This window comes from Oxyura jamaicensis, chromosome 3 (assembly GCF_011077185.1).
Source record: "Oxyura jamaicensis isolate SHBP4307 breed ruddy duck chromosome 3, BPBGC_Ojam_1.0, whole genome shotgun sequence".
Lineage (NCBI taxonomy): Eukaryota > Metazoa > Chordata > Aves > Anseriformes > Anatidae > Oxyura > Oxyura jamaicensis.
In genome coordinates, this window is record NC_048895.1 from 28,785,153 (window position 1) to 28,798,916 (window position 13,764).

At 41.0% G+C, this 13,764-nt stretch overlaps 2 protein-coding genes across 4 annotated transcripts in view; one reads left to right on the forward strand and one right to left on the reverse strand.

Annotated features, from left to right (window-relative positions):
- Nucleotides 1-1,660, reverse strand: part of RBKS (ribokinase) — a 67,435-nt gene extending 65,775 nt beyond the window's left edge. The window contains exon 1 of the mRNA XM_035321774.1: nt 1,514-1,660. Within this exon, the coding sequence (XP_035177665.1) occupies nt 1,514-1,563 (50 nt within the window). The 5' untranslated portion in view covers nt 1,564-1,660. The remainder of the gene's footprint in view (nt 1-1,513) is intronic.
- A 79-nt stretch (nt 1,661-1,739) lies between these two features.
- Nucleotides 1,740-13,764, forward strand: part of BABAM2 (BRISC and BRCA1 A complex member 2) — a 168,112-nt gene continuing 156,087 nt past the window's right edge. For 2 of the 3 annotated variants that reach the window (XM_035320764.1, XM_035320766.1), the window contains exons 1-2: nt 1,740-1,884; nt 4,316-4,475. In XM_035320764.1, coding sequence (XP_035176655.1) covers nt 4,348-4,475 — 128 coding nt within the window. In that variant the 5' untranslated portion in view covers nt 1,740-1,884; nt 4,316-4,347. Of the gene's footprint in view, nt 1,885-2,262; nt 2,389-4,315; nt 4,476-13,764 lie in introns of those variants that run through there. The other variant, XM_035320765.1, reaches the window with a different exon arrangement.

Genomic DNA, 13,764 nt, shown 5'->3' on the forward strand with positions numbered 1-13,764 from the left:
TCTCAGTGTTACAGCATCTATGGCTACAACCCACGGTTTAATCTCTAGTTACAGTGCGGCCAGTTAATGAGCCTTCAGATAAGTGCCTGCATTTCCATCATAGCAAACTTGAAGCGAACAAAGCACATGGGAGCTTTCTATTTGTTGGCGTTGTTTGTTTTGTTTTGTTTAATTGTCAAGAAAAAGCACAGACCCATGGCTGTCAGTAGTGCTTAAAGTGGTAGGCTTTTTTTGAAGTTGTGTTTTTTTTTTTTTTTTTCCACATTTTAGAGGGAAAGGAAAATGAATTTCTTGAAATTAAAGAACCATGTCTTGTGTTTCAACGTAATGTCACAAGCATCTGATCACTCACACACATGTAACGTCAAGATCAGTTCTCCAATATCTTACTCTGACTTACAACACAGCTATTCCTCCTGGAAAACTGCCAGTGCGTGCTGCAGATTACATAAAGCATTAAATCTTTCTGACATAGGTTCTATGATTTTTAAAGTGTTTTTACAGTGCACGTCTATGACTACATTGCACTTACTCCCCAGCATAATCTTCTAATCATGTCTTCTACACTTTCTTGACCCACAGGCTTTGATTGTCTGCTGATTCATGTTGAAGATTTTTTTTTTCTGCAGAATTCGCAGCAGAGCAAGCTGATGCAGTCCAGACACATATACTTTTAAACCCTATGTTAACCAAGTCTGCGTACATAGTTTAAAACCAGATGTGCTTAATATAGTGCAAATAAAGGACTGGTTTACAAGTTTACTGGGGCTGACAAGGTCAGGCCGTTTAGGTTAGCATTTGCACCGTTGCCAACTCTTGCAGTTTTGTTTCAATTCTTCCAATATTTAGTATTCAATATAAAGCCCAGGCTGCTCAAACCAAAACTTCTGTTTTATTTTTTAAAAAGTTTCTAAACCTTACCTATGCACTAAAAAAAAAAAATGACTATGAGGCCCGAATACCTCCTTCTGAAAGCAAAATGCCCAGAAGATGAATCAAGAGAAATGAAGACGTTCCTTGAAATAAATAAATCATTTTAAAAAGCAGAGGTGCTTGGTTTCCTGAGGGCTTATTTCCGTCTCTTGATCTGAATGGCTGCGAACAGCTCAGCAGGCTTTCTCTTGCTCTCTGTTGCTTTCCCATAAAGTGAAGTCTGTAAATAATCAACTTCTGGCCTACTTTTTTTCACAGGCTGGAGCTTCTTTCCGACATTAAGCCTTCTTCCTCACTTTCCTAGTGGACGCAAGTGCCTTGAACCGAGGTGTCCCAGCCGACCACCTTCGGTTACCTTCACAAACAGCTTCAGACTCGCGTGCTGACGGAGAGCAGCAGAGCTGGAGGTCTCCCAGGCAGATCGCTGCGGGACGCGGCCTGCCTCCTGCCTGCCTCCTGCCTGCCGCCTGCCTGCCTCAGAGCCCCCCCGGCCCCTTTGGCCCCGGAGTAACGGGGCCGGGACCCCCCCTCTCCCCCGGCAATGCAGCCGCTCGTCCCGTGGCGTGCAGGCGGTACTGACCTGACCAGGTCGGTGACGCAGGATCCCACCACCACCACCTCGGCGGCCATGGGGCCGGGCCTGCCCCTTGCCCCCTGGGCCCTAGGCCGCAGCAGGCCGCGCCGCGCTTCCCTGTCACCATGGCAACGCCCGGCCCTGCGAAGCGGGGGCCTTCCGCCGGCAGGGCTGCCCTGCGAGAACGCCTGCTCGCGGCGGGGTGGGGGGGGAAAAAACACACCCCGGCAGCGCGGCGGGCCACTCTGCGGCGAGGCCCCCTCCGGCCCGGTTGCGGGGGGGTGGGGGCGGGAGCGGCGGCGGGGGCGCGCACGCCGGGCGGTGGGGCGGGCGCGGGGGCGCGCACGCCGGGCGCGGCCGTTGCTAAGGGGCCGTAGGTAATGGCGGGCCCGGGGGGAGGGGGACGGGCGGCCCGCAGCGCCTCCGACGGCCCCGGGGGGGCGGCGGGAGGGGCCGGCTCCGGCTCGTGTCGTCCCCCTCCCGGGGGTAAAAGCCCCCAGGGGGCGAGGGGAGGCTCCCCGCGGCCTGTACCGGGCAGGGCAGGCAGCCGGGGCGCCCCGGGCCTTGTGGCTGCTGCCCCCGGGGTGGCTGGAGGCAGGGCAGGCTGCAGGGCTTCCCCCGAGAGCGGGATGGGGCTGCAGGGCTGCGGCTGGCCTCTGTGCGCTTCCCCGTATCGGGTTCCGGGGGGGAAGCAGCCTGGCGAGCTTTAATGTATTTTTTATCTTTCTAGGTTCGTTTGGTTTGGGTTCTCTTCCCAGTAGCGCTGGGGGAAAAATGGTGTGCGTGGGGGCTAAGCTTTACAGGAATTATGCTGTTTTGTTATGGTTTGTAAAGCCCTGTGTTTACAAAATAAACGTGTGAGTTGAACCCAGAGCGAGCCTGTAAGTACTGTGTGTTAACTGGCTCGTTACATAGGAGGTATTACAGATCTGGAAAAGCGGTGCAATAAAACCAGGAGCCATGCCTGGGAGTCATTGACATCTTGTTTTGATGATATCTGCAGGTTTTATTAATGAAAAGATAAAGAATCTCATCCTGTAATTCATTTTGGAAGGTGTCTCTATTCATCTTTGGTCCCCACGTTTCTTTTTGTGTTATGGCCTTACCCTCATAACATTCACAGTTCCCTCAAAATGTGTCACATAAGCAGAACCACCTGTGAGACCTTTGTGCATAAATGCTAGGATAGCTTGTCTTTCAGCATGCTTTTCATGGCTTCCAAAGCCTTCAAGCAGTCCAGCTGGCCCCTCTGCCTGATGTTACTCTCCCTACAGTAGAGCTGGTGGCATGAAATGTTCCCAGTTTTCGCCAGCCTGGCACAAAATCTAGCGTTTAGTTTAAGCTCATTACCAATTCAAGCTAAGCTGTTGGACTTCGCGTTGAAATAGGTCAAGCCTGGGCTTGTGTTCTCAGTTCCTTTAGGTAAGGATAAAGGTGAGTAGGCAGTCATTTGGGCAGAGGAGTAACAAACATGAAGTAGCATCTCAAATTGCCATAGATGTTTGCCAAGCAAGCTTCAGTTGTTGCCCATTGTCAGGGTAGATCATGTACGTGAAGAGAGCTGGTTTTATATTAGTGTATGGATATTCACTCTTCAGCTTCTTCAGCTGCCATAACATGTAAAAACCAGCATATTAAAGGTAATTACTATTTTTAGGAAATTCTTGTTATTTTTGTTCTGAAAGAGCCTGGCCTTTGCTTTATTCAGAATAGCTAGGATAAATCCTCCTTGTTGAGTATTCATTCATACTACTTCAGTGTGAATGGCTTTCATAAGAACAAAATTTGTAACTCAAATGTCTGATGTTGCTACCAGTTACAGGGAATGATCAGTTTGCAAAATATACACTAGTTATCAGCTAATGCTTGTAAACGGAGCGTTAGAAACAACAGGGAAGTATTGTGAATACAGCACTCCGTATGCAGTGTTATTTGTGAATGCAGATGCGTAATTAAGAGGTTGTCAAGTCATAGAATAGAATCACAGAATAGTTTGGGGTGGAAGGGGCCTTAAAGATCATCTAGTTTCAACCCCCTGCCGTGGGCACGGATGCCACCCACTAGTGGGTTGTGCCTGTAATTTTGTAAGGGACTAAATACAGTCTGTAGGGCTGTTTTTCAATTGATTTTTTTTTTTAATATATCTACTAATGGTCAGAGTCTAAGTATCGGGTCTTCTGCCCAACTTCTCACCGTCATTGTGACGTTACGCTCAGTTTTTTGTGGTTGATTGCATTTCTGTAAAACTGCAAAGTTCGATTAATTTTCAGATGGAACTGTGTACCCAAGAACATGATCAAATGTATTGAATTTGCATTTTCGTAGGTTGCTTACCCTTTTCTTCTTCCATTTCGCCTGCCACAGTCTGCAGTCCACAGTGTCTAGCCTTTCTGCATGGGACTGGGTTAAATTACCAGCATGCTCAGTGTCTGCATTTCATCTAAAAAGCAGCAGGTTCTAAAAGTGTGGTTAGTGGCCTAACTAATTTAGCATAAGGCCATGCAATTGCAGGCACCTCTGAAAAAGCTGTGCTTAAAATTTGTATATATCAGTCTCTAGATGAGTTTTGTGCCTGAGGATGCCTTCCAGAGCATGGTGGTATCACTGAAAGAAAAGCAATGCTAGCCTTTGAAGGAAACCTGAAATGCTCTAAGTAGCAACTTGGTGGAGTACCTTAAAAGTAATACGGATTATGGTTATGCTCGTCATAGTTGTATTAGATGTTACAAATGAAAATATGGAGAGAGAATGAAGCCCTTGCCCCCACTGCAGTCAGTAACTTTTTTCTCCCTTATTATTCCTACACAGATCAAGACAAGAGGAAAGAGGAACGTCCTAAAATGTCACCTGAAGTTGCCTTGAACAGAATTTCTCCTGCTCTTTCACCCTTCATTTCCAGTGTGGTCAGAAATGGAAAAGTAGGCTTGGATGCTACTAATTGTTTACGTATTACAGACTTGAAATCTGGGTAAGTGTTTGAGTTCCCTATCCAAAAAGAACATCCAACCCCTAATAACAGTTCAGATGTCTTTTCAGGACTGTTTTTTATTAGGTCAACAAGTATTTAAGCATTTCCAATCTATCTGGAAGTGACATACTATCTGGATTGTTTTGTGTGATTTTTTTTTTCTTATTACCATTTTGCATTTTGTGGGATTTAATTTGTCATATTGTTGGCAATAATAATCTTGTTAAGACACTTTCATCACTGCCACTTGATTGTGCTGGTTTTCAGCAGCAAGATAGTTACAAACACTTTTTCCTTTTGTTTATCACTTGCTTGCTCAATCTTTCCTGTAAATTAAAATCTCAAAGATAAATTTGTATGACCGTACCACAGTTATGAATATGGTAAATAAGAAAATAAAAAACAACACCTTTATCTGACCTTCGTTAAGATCAGTACGTCAAGTGGCTGTAGGCTATAGTGCTTGAAATAGGCCAAGTTACTATTTTTAGCTTGAATTCTAGAAGGATGCATGGTAGGTCTCAGAAGATGATGAAGTTTGGGGCCCACATGTGTAAAGGGACTCTGATGTGTAACCTCTGTGAGTAATACATGGGGGAAGTGAAATGTTAAACGTAGACTTTACTTTGGATGTTGTGCAGAGAGGGGAGACTTTCGAGGTGGCTGATAAAGAATTGCTCAGATGAAAGGTATCAGAAATTGCTTTATTCTTCCAGGGTTGGGCATCTAACCACGTCCCTGATTGAGGTACTTACTTGAGACTGGAGTACAAAGCCTGAAATTATTTTGGCTTAAGGTGTCTAAATCACCACTTTGATGCAAGCTACTGGTTTGTCTATCGTTTTTAATGATAGCTTAATCCAATAGATCTTGAGAACCACCATAAACCACTATTGTTTAAACTTCAGTTCTACCAAAACAGTTTAACGTGCTTCTGCTTTGTTAGGGTTTCATGGAAGGTTTGGGAGGTGCTTTTCCAGTAGTTACAATGCCTCTTTAGGAAGGAGGTCTGAGTTCTATGGTTAGTTTGAAAAGAATCATCCCCTCCTCTAACGTGCTGTAACTGAGTGCAGGTTTACTTGGAGGTCTAAGAAGCTCTTGCTTTGTGTTGTCTGGTTTGGCATTTAGGCTCGCAAATTATGCAAGGCAGACTGAGCAGTTATGCGTCTGCAACTCTTGCTTCACACTCGGCCTTGCTTTCTCTTGAACTGATCTCAGAAAGCTGAGATGGGAGCTATCTTACATTGCTCCTGTTGAATCTGTGTAAAAGGGATAAAAAAAGAAAAAAAAAAAAAGAGAAGAGAAAGCATGGCTGCAGTCTGGTAATGAGAAGGGATCAGCTTCTCAGGAGCTAGATAAGGGTTTTGGTCAGTGCGCACTACCTGCTTATGTTGCCTTTAAAATAATAGATAAAAATAAAACAGTGTTTTCTAGCTGACTTTTCAGAGGTATTTTTAATAAGTGTCTGAAGTTTTCAGCCAGTGATCTTACGGAGGTGATCGTGGGTTTGCTTTGATAACTCTTGAATGTTTTCCAAGGATTTATTCTTTAACTTAAACTAAAAACCTGCCCCCAGCTGTGCCTGTCAGCCAAACCCAGTGATTCAAATTCTGTAGCAATGGTATTGAATATGGAATGTAGAGCACAAGTACAGCCCCCGAGAGAGATTGTCCCGCATCTTGTTTAAAGGCAGAGGCTCTGCTATGTGCAAGTGCTAGAAATATTTTTTCTTTTTCTGGAACACAGAAATACACCTTGTTTTTACGTTGAGGTTTCTGTATGGTTTGAGGTTGCTAGGAGCTGAAGTTAGGATAATAAATGTTTTGCATTTATTTGAGAATTATTTTTAAGGTGTTACTGTTTTGTGCAACTAGGTTTATCTAAACTATTCTAAAGCATGGTTCATTAGCAAACAATTCATTGAAATTTCTTTAAAATGTAAAATTTCACGGATGTGCAGTTTTAGGAAAGGTTTTTATTTGTTGCAAAGAAATTATTGACTTATTTGTAGTAGAATGTTTTGAATTTATGTATCAGTGCAGAAGTTCCATGTGATTAATTCCTTTTTGATGTCACTTAGCAGATGAGCAGTATAAAATTACTTAAAGAACGGAACATGGGTGCATCACAGAACTGGAGAAGTCCCATGCATAACTCAACATCTACTTGAGTGGTCTTTAACCTTTGGTGTACGAGCCTTGGGAATCCACAGACTTTCTGAGATGCTCAAGTCAATTGATTAACAAGAAAAACCACAGACTCGCCCAAAATTTAAATTTGTAATTGGGTATTACTTCTAAAGGAGAACTTTGTAGGTCTCTGAGTGTCTGAAGATTAAAAACCATTAGTCTACTCTATTCTCCTATGCTGACTTAATTCAATTATTCAAGCTCCTGTATACTTCTACTTTGGAAAAAGAAAAATGACAATTTTGAGGAAGTAGGAAGCAGAGACAAACAGGTGATAACAGCATGAAGAAACAGAAGTGTAAAAACGTAGAGGTTGGACAGAGAGAAAAGAGGAGAGCAGTTACGTTAGAGTAATGGGGGTGAGGTTCAGAATCTGAACTGCAAAACTCCCTTCAGTTTCAATGGTGCTGAATCAGGCTTTGCAATTAAAAAGTGGAACTGGATGGTGAGAAGAGGCACTAGATAAAGTGTTTGAAATTAAATAAAAAGCAATTCTTGACTTCAAGTGAATGTGGCCATTTGTAAGTACTGTCAGTACTGTCAGAAATTTTTCCTTGGAATGGTGACTATGTTTATTGACATATGAAAGGAACACCTTCCCACAGGCTAGCTTAAACTTATTACAGAATGTGCAGCTATTTTATGATTTAACTCTTGGGTTGTGTGGAAGATTAAATGACAATTGATATAACCCTTAAGATGGTAAAATCTCTAAGGTAGTCATCTCGACAAAACTGTTAATTTTCAAAACAAAGACTTCTGGAAGCTTTTGGGTGCATTGATACTGATGAGAAGGTTGAGGGAAGGAACTGCTTGACTGCTTCACTGCCATGTACCACAGTGGTACTCTGATAGCAGAATAGGGATTAATGTGGTACTCTGCCTCCTTGACTGACCATGGCTTCACAATATGTAACGAAATATACAGACTGAAGATCCATCCATTCTCAGTTCTGAAGTTTTAGAAACTGGCACTGTGGTTCCCAAGAATAATGGCAACATATTGAATACAGTAGCATCTCCAGCCCCTTGCCTATTCAGTGCTCTGTTTTCTTCTTTCTCAACTTAGAAGTGGAAGGAATTGCCCTTTCATTTGTGCAAGATCACATTCCAAGTTCATAGCCTACCATGTCATTTGATTTTTGGTTTGTAAGTGGCAAAAATATATAGCAAGTCTTTAATTATTTGTAGAGCTAATCTGTGTGCCAGATGCTTTTAGTAAGAAACTTATTTTCTGCTTGTTCTAACTTATTGCTAAGACTGACTTGTTGTGTGTTATAAATTGTATTAAAGAGCTGATGTTAGATTAAAAGTTTAAATTATTATATGTTAATGTGCTGTGCTTCCAAGTGTGGGACAGAAATAGATCATAGTAAGGAAATCCCATTGTTTTGCAGCCTTTGAGTATGTAAATAATTTATAATAACATGGTACGGTTCCGTAATGTCTGTGTGTTTTACAAACTTGTCAGACAGTACTAGTCTCATCAGACACATAGATTTACATCTATGAGTAGGGCCTTCAGGATCAAGTTCTGTTCACAGGAATTATATGGCCTCTGCTGATGCATGGTGAGTAAAGAAATAAGAGTACCCCTTAATTGGGCTTGGCAAAATGGCATGCCAGGAAAGAAGGACACTTTTCAGTGGAAACAGTAATAAAAAGTTAAGTGGTACATAGTTACCTGAAGTAGAATTTTATCAAGTGTGCAGGGTTATTATCTTTTTTCTTGTCAAAAGGGCTGCACAGTGAACAAAAATAGAAGCTTAGTGTTAGATCACATGTGAAATACAGCACCTTTAGCAGCATTGATTCTGATGATAAGAAAACCCTGGCAGGCATCTCTGTTGCATTAATAAAAGACATTCTTTGAGATGTCAGAATGGATCAAAGCGTTTAACACTTGCATAGGATATTACCTTGTTCTAGACCCAAAGAAAATACTGCTGCCAACTGAGGCAATGCCATAGACTGCATCATTCAGTGCATCTCCAATGGTGTCTCCTTGAACCCATCTTAATTAGATATTAAAATCGACACATAACCAGCTGGATTATGGCTAAGGCATTTTTCTTTACGTTTATACATACATACATTAATCATGGGAAAGAGGTTGAATAGGGAAAAGCGGTTATTAAGTAATTCAGAAATAGAAGGCATTTTCCTATCTAAAGGCTGTATAATTACTGTATAATGTAGAACCCAATTATTTAAGATGCAGCTGCTTTTCCTATGGCTTGTTACAATGGTGCAAGACATATCTGTGGTGGTGGTTGCCTCTGAGAACCTTTTTTTCCGTAGAGCTGTTCGAGAGCCCATGATAGAGCCTTAAATTACACTGCAAGCCTATTCTTACTCAGCAAACTTTATTTTTTTAATTACTTTGATGTGTTGTGCCAGGTGGAATTTCAAAATGAATGTAATGATTTAAAATTCTAGATGTTAAGATTGTTTTTGTAGATATCTACTCATAACAAAGTTGTAATTTTTGTACTTGTTTTGTTATACTTAACTCTTCTTAATTTCTTAATGAAAGTAGTTGTGGAATTTTTTTTTTTGTACTAAGTCATCTTGGTGTTTTGTTCCTTACATCTCTCTGATTCTCCATTGACCTCTGCCTCTTGATACTGAGCTATGTTTACAATTAGTTACATTCTTGAAAGAAAGCTATGTGAGGAGGGGTCAGAAAGTGTTGTACTACCTGGAGTAGATTTTAACATGCAATTTCACTATCAAGCTGTAATAAGATATTTCTAACTTTATTGCCCCGCTTCCTAGTGATGATTTACCTTTTTGTGTTATCAAGTAGACTGCAATATGCTTTGGTATTTCCCTTCCTTTTGGGCATTTCCCTTTCCAAAGTATTTCATAAAATATGTAAAATGCATATTTAATGTTATTTTTTAGCAGTGAAATACTATTACAGTACTGTGTAAGTTATTTAAAGCTTTCACTTTATCATTTGTCTTTGACTAATTTTAAACTGAAAGATTCTACTTCCATTAATGGAAGAAAATTCTTAGTCCATCATTCCCAGGTATATCTATAGGTAGGTTTTGTCTTGTGTGTTCTGGTTGCTTACAAAGTTTATCAAGTCTGACTCTTCTGAATGTGATTACTGTGAAAAGTTTTTTAAATAATTATGTTGTGAGTAAAATGCATACTTGAAGGGATTTGGTGACTTGACAGGTTCAAGCGGTGGGCCCACGCAAACAACGTGAGGTTCAGTAAGGCCAAGTGCAAGGTCCTGTATGTGGGTCAGGGCAATCCCAAACATGAACACAGGCTGGGCAATGAGTGAGTGAGAGCAGCCCTGAGAAGGACCTGGGGGTGCTGGTTGCTGTTGGTTGCTGGCTCAACACAAGCAACGTGTGCTTGCAGCCCAGAAAGCCAACCGTGTCCTGGGCTGCATCAGAAGCAGCGTGGTCAGCAGGACGAGGGAGGGGATTGTCCCCTTCTGCTCAGCTCTTCTGAGACCCCACCTGGTGCCCTGAGCTCAGCTCTGGGGCCCTGCATTCAGCATGAGAAGGACATGGGCCTGTTGAAGCGTGTCCAGAGGAGGACCACCAGGATGATAAACAGCTGGAGCACCTCTCCTATGAAGATAGGCTGAGGGAGCTGGAGTTGTTCAGCCAGGAGAAGAGAAAGCTTCAGGGCGATGTTATAGTGGCCTTCCAATGCCTAAAGGGGGCCTGCAGGAAAGCTGGGGAGGGACTCTGGAGTGACAGGACAAGGGGTAACAGTTTTCAAGTGGAACAGGGTACATTTAGGTTAGATATTTGGAAGAAATTATTTACTCAGAGGGTGGTGAGGCACTGGTACAGGCTGCCCAGAGAAGCTGTGGATGCTCCATCCCTGGAGGTGCTCAAGGCCAGGCTGGATGGGGCTTTGGGCAACCTGGTGTGGTAGGAGGTGTCCCTGCCCATGGCAGGGGGGTTGGAATTAGACGGGCTTTAAGGTCCCTCCCCACCCAAACCCCTCTGTGATTCTGGGGAAGGTATGGTCTTTATGTTCTTCACTGTTACATTGGATAAATCAAACTTAGTTTTCTACAGAGTAGGTTGTTTCATCACAGCTTCTGGTAACGAGTGTATTTCTTCACTACAAGGAATCTGATTACTAGTAGTTTGTACTACTATCAGTTTTGTTTTTCAAGTGAAGTTGAGCAGGCTGAGCCTGTTCTATTGTTCTGATGGGACAGTGAGAGAGGGTTGGGAATTCTGTGCTTGGCCAAAAAGATGTACAGTTTATAGGAATGCTCTCTTCTGCATTTGTTTCCGAATGTTGAAAGGACAAAAAGTAAATGTCTTAATTTACTTTTCAGTGTTTCATATACATTTTCTAATGGTTTTGCGAATACTCACCAAAAATATTAGCACTTTTAGCACCAATTTTAAATAGGGTGCTTGGAAGTTGTTCACAGGAAATAAAAGAAGTGCTTGTCAGTTTTTAGTGTTATGAGTAAATACATGATTTTAAAAAGTAAAGATAGTATTAGTTAATTGTGCTAACTTGGACTTGAGACATTTTTTTTTCTAAGATCTGTTCAGTTTAAATACTGCACAGTATATCTTTGCTGGTATTATTAGGCTGGGACAATGAGCGACTTCCTCTTGTCTGACCTAGCAGAAACTGAATATAGTTTCTACCAGTTTTATGCTTCACTAACAAATAGAAGAAACTCTTTGGTATGGGGGCCAACTGTTTCTTTTATAATTTGTTTAAAGAGAGCTTGATGTGTTTAAATACTAATGTATGTGCCAAATACATTTGGAAGGAAGGACCCCAGCAATTTATTTAAATGTCTGTTATGGCTATCTGTACCTTGGTAACTCATGGAACACTTTTTGAGAGCCAGGGATTTTGTTAATATGCTGTAAGTCTGTCATTGCAGATACCTGTCTTAATTCTCTGCTTTGTGCATCACAGCAGAAGAAAAAAACTTTTCTTTGTTGTGAAGTTAACTATTAGGAGAACTTGCTAAGTATCAAAACAACAATAGTTGAGTACCCAGTCCAGTTTCTCTGTCTTCGTTCTATCCAATTTCTTTCAGTTTCTCTGTCTCCCTTCTATCCCATGCATTAAAAAGTAACGCTGCATCTCAGCTGGGCAGATCTCTAGTGTAGCATGGATCTTGCATGTGTGGTACATTTGATCAAATGCTAAGATTCTTCTAGCCTTCTGTATCCAGTTACACTTCATGTATGCCTGACTCTCTCATGTGCATATAAACATACAGGGTATAACATTAAAAGTCTAATGTGCATTTATAATGAAGCTGAAGGTTATGACTTTGGGGCTTACTCTGTTTGCTGCTCTGATTTTCTGACAAGTTTAGGTGCTTCAAAAGCATAGGAGATCGTCAGAGACTCAACACATCAGTGTGCAACAGTGTTTAAGATCTGATTCTGCCGCATTTATAACACAGCAAGCAGAAGCTAATGGGAATGCTCCTGCAAGCTATTTCTGTGAGTCAGCAACAATAAATGAAGTAAAACACTGATTTTTGAAAACAGAATCTGAATGCTATTGTCTAACTACACAACCATTCTCTAACAGTGTGGGAAACAAATACTGTATAGGCCTTTTCATGTAATATGTTGATCGTTATATAAGACTGCATAAAATTATTCGAAGGAGAGTTTCATTGTTATAGGAGTCTCTTGCTGGCACTTCGGTTGGCATCTGCCTCTTGCTGCCCTTTTAAATGCAGCCTTATGAATACCTTCAGATCTCTGGAAGCATCAATCATGGTACTCTTTTTCCTGACCTATGGAGAAATGAACTTCTCTAGCAGTTCAGGTAACTGTTCAGCACTGGATTTGCAAGTTGGTGAAATATCTCAAGTTCAACTGGAAATTGAATAACCACACCAATGAAGTGTTACGCCTCAGGTATTTTACACTGCTTCTTGAGATGTGTAGCTTGGGCATCTACTTGGCATTGCCTTGCACAGTGTAGACATACCTTGAAGCAATTATCATCTAACTGGAAGTAAACATCTGAAAAGAATCCATAGAGTTATTAATGTAAGTGAAAAGAGTTTCTTTTGAAATTGATATGTTTATTGAAGGTACTGATGTCAGCCTTGAGATAAAGGTCAATTTCCGCAGTAATCCATAGAAAAGAAAAAAATGATAAAAAGGAATTACATTTATTTTGTCTTCACTGAGAGAAGGGAATTGATATGAGTTCACTTGGGTGTATACTTCACAGATTTTCATCTTCCTAATATGTGGTACAGGAGTGAAAGAAGAAAAATAGACCACTAGGATTGGGTGTTGTTATTATTGTAAAATAAAAGAATCCCAATGAAATCTAACTAACTAAAGGATATTGCAGATATTATGGAGCAGATGAAAAAAAAAAGTATATTTCCCTAAAAAGAAAAAAAGCATGTTCCTGTGAATCCCTGCAATTTTCTTAAGCCAAAAATGTGACAGAGTACCTGTAGCTCTATTTTGGATGATTATTTCTTTGTTCATTGGAAAATAGGCTGTGTCTTCAGTTATGTAATATTGTATATTAATATTATCTCCTCTACATGCACTCTTAAATTACCCATTGAATGTATATGCAGCTGAAAGCTATGGAGTTATAAATTTCAAAATGTGGTGATCCTTGCTTAGCCTAACTTAGGCATACAAAGGCATGGACGTGCCATACATTGGCATGGACTATGCTCTTAGTCCCTGTGCTTTTTCCTGATTCTAATTCATTACATTTTCCAGTAAACCAAACAGTTCTGTGACATGAAATAAAGACTCCCAGTTTAGTTTTTTTTTTTTTTTTTTAAGTCATTTATGGCTACTACAGGCAGTATTGGGAGCAATACTAATTGGCTTAATAAAACTTAGCTTTATAACAGCTTGGCTTTTGAGACTTGCTGTATGAATGTGCTTTCTGTGAATGCTGAAAAGATATGAAACTCCAGGTGGTAGACTGTAATTTCATTCTTGGCAAAGATTTTTTTTTTGCGTAATATAAAAGTAAAAACGTACCTTGTATGATTTTTCTCTTTCTTCAGAAACTGAATTCACATTACTGAGCAGTAGAACATGCGAGATGATTAAGTTCTAATTCATTAAAAAGTAACACAT